General features: G+C 37.9%; 1 protein-coding gene across 3 annotated transcripts; it reads left to right on the top strand.

Annotated features, from left to right (window-relative positions):
• Positions 1–3,606: 3,606 nt before the first annotated feature.
• Positions 3,607–6,038, top strand: atp5mc3a (ATP synthase membrane subunit c locus 3a). Of its 3 annotated transcripts, none has more exons than XM_071474882.1 (5): positions 3,607–3,663; positions 3,863–3,960; positions 4,798–4,872; positions 5,386–5,576; positions 5,728–6,038. In XM_071474882.1, exons 2-5 carry the CDS (start codon positions 3,922–3,924, stop codon positions 5,840–5,842), a joined length of 420 nt encoding a protein of 139 aa, XP_071330983.1. In that variant the 5' UTR covers positions 3,607–3,663; positions 3,863–3,921; the 3' UTR covers positions 5,843–6,038. The 3 variants fall into 3 exon arrangements, with proteins under 3 accessions (XP_071330983.1, XP_071330984.1, XP_071330985.1); XM_071474883.1 differs by having other exon boundaries at positions 3,621–3,750; XM_071474884.1 differs by having other exon boundaries at positions 3,656–3,692.
• Positions 6,039–6,142: the final 104 nt, after the last annotated feature.

Raw genomic sequence — 6,142 nt, 5'->3', positions numbered from 1 at the left:
TTTATGAGAATGACCTTGTTTTTGGTTCATGTTCCAGCTCCTCAGGCACAGGCCATACATGGCATGTGATGGTGCGTTAACAGTTTTGTGATTTGATAAAAAATAACTGGATATGACAAACAGTTTAACCAGATTATAGTACGTTTTTTTTTTAAATTTAATTAATTTTTTTTATGGCATTTTGACACAGAAGTTTGGTTTGATCAAAGCATAAATGATCATTTACACACGATGACAAAATGTGATAATTCAAAATAGCACTTTGAAAAAGAACTAATTGCAAACCTGAACAAGTGAACAAGCTCAGATTAAAAATCGGAATTGGAATAGAACAGAACTGAATAGAGAAGAATAGAATAGTAAAGAATGAACTAGAACAAATTAGAAAATTAAAGAATAGAATAGACTAGAATAGTCTGTACTATTTTTATTCCATTCTCATCTGCTGTAAAACTTAATAAAATAGTCTAGAATAGAACAGAACAGTATAGAGTGTAACAGGGTAGAACTGAATAGAGCAGAGAGGAGTAGAATCAACTAGAGCAGAACAAAAGAGTAAAGTAGAATAAAACAGGATGGAACACGGTAGAGTGGATTAGAACAGAATAGAATAGAATAGAATAGAAGAAATCAGAATATCCAGCTGTTTTGTGCTTTTTTTAATGCATAAGATAAGATAATACTTTATTTATCCCAGTAGCATAAGATTGTTCACTGTCTCTTTAAGCATTTCTGGTACACATATGATCCGCTGACTGTTTCTACTCAGTGCTCATGAGGTCAGGAATCTGTAGCTTCATGTTTGCTGTAAAACTGAAAAGATCATACCTGAGGAGCCACTGGGACATTCCTCCCTTAAAGCCAGCATTCAGCAAAGGCAGGCTCCCTGTGCTCATTACCTTTCCATCACAGACCAGCTGCTGTGGAGTCATTCATCACGATTACAAATCCGCCTGGTGTTGGTAGCCTACAGCTCCACCATCAGCCTATGAGATGCACAGACAGGGCCCCGAGCCATCGGTCCCTCTGGGAAGAGTGTTACATTCACACCACAACAGGTGATCGTAGTGGACAGCAGCAGGCCGGGTTTCGTTTTGAGAGAAAAACTAATACTGAAATACTAGTTGAATTCTGCCTCTTCTGTACCTACAATTAGGCAAAGAATAGGGTCTGAGGTACATGCTGTACTCTCCTTGTGATGTCCGTATTAGCCAGAATATAGAAATCTATGTTTGAAAAGCAGTGCTGCTGTATCAGACATGTCAGATTGCAATTTAGAATACACTTGAAACAGAAGCTTCCTCTTTTCCAGCTGAATTTCTGATCCAGTTGTTAATGCATTCCAATGAAAACTGTACCATTATGCTCCTGCATGTCCACATAAGCAAATATACAGGAAAGGGAAGCGCAAAGTCTTCAAAAAACTATCCAGGACCAGGCTAATTTCATCTAAATTGTCATTTCCTGGTTTGATGAGGCCCACAGGAATGCCACAGTCAAAAATTTCCAGCCTTGGAACAGACTCCTGTTCCCACAGTTGAGCCAAGGTCAAGAGTTGGTGTGTCATACCATTTAATGATCACAACTTTGCCAGTGATATTTGTAACATTTTCCCTCTAAAAGTCCTTACCAAAACAGTTTTTATGTCTAATAATTAGACGTGTTTAAATGCGCATTTAATAAGTAGGTTATATGTTTTTTAGTATTAACTCTCTGCCACATAAAGATGAAAAATGTGACTAAACCATTGCAAGTAAAGGTTTGTGAGAGTTAATGAATTTGAGTTGAATTTTTTTAGTTGAATAATAATGTGTGTTCAGGTCACATTCATCCCAAAAGATTTTAAATATAGAGAAGGAAACATTCATACTTAAAACTGAGTGTTTGATCAGAAAACCCCTTAATATTCTCCATAAGTTGGAGAAATCGTTTTAGTCTGATTTGGTAAAGCATCGCAGTTGAAAAAGCGTCGGTCAAGATTGAGTGTATGGTTTTAATATATGTTTGACATTTGAGCATTTAATGACTATATTTTAACATGTAGCAAGTTTAAACATAGCAACCCAGATAAAACAAGTTAAGACTATATGCATTCCAAATGTAAATTACTTTTAGTCGGATGTATTCACATAATTTCCAATATGAAAAAACTATGACAAAAATGTGCCATGAATACAACATGATAAATTATTGTTTATAGATCAGTGTCTTTTAATTATTATTTACAGGGATTACTACAGTAATGTTTGGTAAATATTTCAGTGTCTAAACTGACAGTTGTCTTATGTCCTCAGAGTCACAGTGTTATAAAGACAGACAGTATAGATTTTTCTCTGGGTTTAGTTGAATCAAAAATGTGTAGTATTTGAATTTAAGGACAGAGATCACTGTGTCTGTTCTTCCATTGATGACTGATTGATCATAAAAGCAGTGACATCAGTAAAAGATAGACCTTGGGTAACAAAATAATGTCCAACTGGGATCTGCTTCTCCCGATGTAAACTTATGCAAATATATGCACTCCGATATGTGGTTATTTTCTATATTTTTATTATTGTCAACAAATTCCATGAAAAGACCAAAACCAACAATATGTTGTCTAAATGTCAAGACTCTCCTACTGTGTCCTGCTGTACAGCAGCAGGATGGTGTTGTGGAATTGACTTAAGGTAAAGTACAATAAAGTTTTTGTTGATGTATTTTAAATAGTGTTTTGGACAATGAAGGTCTAAAGACCTTCAGGGGAATCATTTTATCAGGCTTTGGCTACAAGACAGTGCTTGTTAGTAAGATTGTTAGTAAAATTCATTATTGATTTCGGGCTTTTCATGTAATTTCTTGCCATTAAGAAAATATCATAAGACTCATCCTTTAAGGTGGATCCTGTATTATTACTTGTCCTTTCCACTTGTGTCAACATCTACATGGTCCCTTTTCTTAATAAAAGAAAAAATCCTTTTCAAACTGAATAATTTTGCACAGTCAACTTTAGTGTCTGTTCTTGATAATGGAAGTATTCTGTATAGTGTTTTACACTTTATCACTAATGACAAATTTAGAGAAATAACCATTTAATGATATTCATTTATAAAGCTCAGCTGTTGAAGTTTCCAAACTAGTTATTCTTTATGGGCCCACTAATCTTGGCAGAATTGATTTTAGGTACTTTGCACCTTTTAAAATGGGATTGAACTGCAAACTGCCCTCAAGCTAGTGTCCTTCATACCCCTTGAAGACATTAAACTTAATTAATTGTTTACATTTGATGTGACTTATTTGTGTTATTTCTGTTTGCTAATTGTGTGTTTGCCTGATTACAAGTGTGTTTCTTGTTCTCAGGTCTCTCTAGAGAAAGCGAGAGTAAAGATGAAATAAAATACCTTCATACTACGAGCTGGTTTATCCTTAGCCCCTCCACCCACTTTCTCTTCAAATGAAAATATAATCAGGATCAACACTACTAGCACAAGCTGTCAATTTCTATCAATATAACTATTCATCTTTATCATGGTTCAACCAACTGGCTTTGTGAATGAACATTGCTACCGTGTTCGTGTTAAATAAAGTTTCTGTGAAATGACCTTCTATTGTCATCATCCGGGCCTCTACATACTTCACATTGCGCATGCGCACTCTTCCACTGTGGTTCGACCTCTGCAGTCGGTAAGTGTGATAGCAGTTTGAATGAGACGGTAATCTGTGACAAATCCCTTTTCATCCTCTCTCTAAACTTCACATTGCAGCGCACAAGTGAGGACATAGTGCAGAGTGGTTGTGAATGTGCATATCGACGTGTTTATTTTGTCTGTGGAGCGATTTTACACCCGTTTGACCTTACTTCTCTCCGGTCTTCCCTCCTCAGAGAGACCCGGGCTTCAACCAGAATTGACCGAACCGGTTAAAAACAACCTGAAGTAGAAAATGTATGCCTGTGCAAAGTTCGTCTCCACGCCGGCACTGGTGAGTTTGTTATCCTCGGTGTACGTCCGTGCTGTGAATGTGAGTCTCTGTCTTTAATGTCACCGTTAAATCCGGGTGGGCCTCCGGATGAACTTGACTGCAGCTAACTGGCAAGGGTATCTGCAGACTAGGCCGGCTAGTCAGCTAAAGCTAAAGCACTGGACGACACAGGCACTTTACACGGTAGCAGTACAACTGGGATCTTCATGAACAATGTGCATGTGAGCTTCATCTCCGTTAAACCGGGACTGTGCTACTGTTGTAGCTCTTGGCGGACATCTTCAATCATGGCCGTTAGCTAAGGTCATTATAAGCCTCTGTTAGCTGACTTTAGTGTAGAGTCCATCTGAGAGCTCATACACAGCCCGGTGTAACTGATGCACAAATGTTCACCTTGTTCATTTGGTCGTTGTAAGCTCTTAATAGGTGTAGCCTGGGCTGTCAGTCATTCTCCAAGGTCATATTTCAGTTTCTAGTAGCTCCAGCTGGCTAACTAGTTTAAATTACAATAGGTCTGACTGTCAGTAAGCTTGTTTGCAGGATATATTGTAGTTTACCAGCACCATAGTTTCATATAAGTCTGTTCACTCACCACAAGTGACTCTATCAGCAAAATACTATACTTAAATCTTCTAATGCCACAGGTCACACAGTGTGTGCGCTGCAGTGAATGACAGTGACAGTTACAAAGTGACATTCAGGATGCCGTCCATCTGCTGGTGTGCTTGGCAATAATACCAATAAAAATAACAATGTGTTTCATGTCTTTTGAACACATGTGTGTGTAGGTGTAATTAAACCTGTAGTGCTTCTGTCTCTGTGCTGCTGCTGCTGCAGGTCCGTGCTGGTTCCCGGGCTCTTTACAGACCCCTGTCTGCCTCTGTGCTGTCCAGGCCTGAGACCAAATCAGAGGTAAGAAGAAATGCAGGCTTTCTACTGAGACAGCAGCTGTCCTGCTGACACCTTATTGGTTGCTTGGATATTTAACTATTTTTGATTAGTTGATTTATAGTCATTTACTCCATAAAATGTCAGAAATTATGCCAAATGTTTAGACCCTAACATGACAGTTTGAAATTAGTCTGACCAACAGTAAATAAACTAAAGACCTCAGATGTCAAAAAGTACAAAAAATTATAACTCATTGTCCTCTTACTAGCTTTTCACAGCACATGGTTAGTTTTTCACTTCGAAAATAAAGAAATGGCATCAAAACTATTTGCATTGTGGATGTTTAACATTAACAACGTTGGGTTTTGGTGTATGATAAAATTGGTACAAGTGATCTCAAAAACTGGAATTTATTCTTTGTTTAATTCAGTTAATTCTATCACCAGCACTGTTCTGTATGTCCACTGCTTTTTCATATCTTTTGGCATCGGCTTCAGAGGTGGAAGTTTTAGTTTTTGACTTTTCTTGCTCCAGACCAGTGTTGCTGTGATGCCACACAGCCCCCTCACCCAGGTCTCACTGAGGGGCTTCCAGACCAGTGCTGTCAGCAGGGACATTGACACCGCTGCCAAGTTTATTGGTGCTGGAGCTGCCACAGTCGGAGTAGCTGGATCTGGTGCTGGAATTGGGACAGTGTTCGGCAGTCTCATCATCGGCTATGCTAGGTTTGTTTCAGTTTTGCTTCAATACGTTGAAAGATCCATTTTAAAAAAATTTAAAAAATCATTTGGATTAATAAATTCCTGATGCATGCTTTGTTTTTTTTTTGTTGTTTTTTTTTTAATTGATGCACTGACAGTTTTCTCTTGTTTGCAGGAACCCATCTCTGAAGCAGCAGCTGTTCTCATATGCCATCCTGGGATTTGCCCTGTCTGAAGCTATGGGACTGTTCTGTTTGATGGTCGCTTTCCTTATCCTGTTTGCTATGTAAAAAATCTGCTGTCATATGACACTTTCATTACAGATGTGACTACATATTTTATTGTGGCTACCAAAATTGTTCTGTGTTGGTGTCATGGAAATGTACATTTTCAAGTCTTTTAGACACTGTCGAAATAAGCAAAACATGTATTGTACGAATGTAAGAAATTACGTGATTAAAATACATGTTTTTGACTATTTAACAATGGCAGTAACTTTTATGCCGGTGATATCATGCTAACACAACAGAAAGTGGTCTGCTTTCATGAATGTCATCTTCTCTGAAGCAGCTTAGACTTGCCATGCATCA

This window comes from Trachinotus anak, unplaced genomic scaffold (genome assembly GCF_046630095.1).
Source record: "Trachinotus anak isolate AG129_WGS33_773 ecotype Australia unplaced genomic scaffold, CSIRO_AGI_Tana_v1 ptg000001l, whole genome shotgun sequence".
Classification (NCBI taxonomy): Eukaryota; Metazoa; Chordata; class Actinopteri; order Carangiformes; family Carangidae; genus Trachinotus; species Trachinotus anak.
Note: the sequence above shows the minus strand (reverse complement) of the source record. Positions and strands in the feature narration are given on the sequence as shown.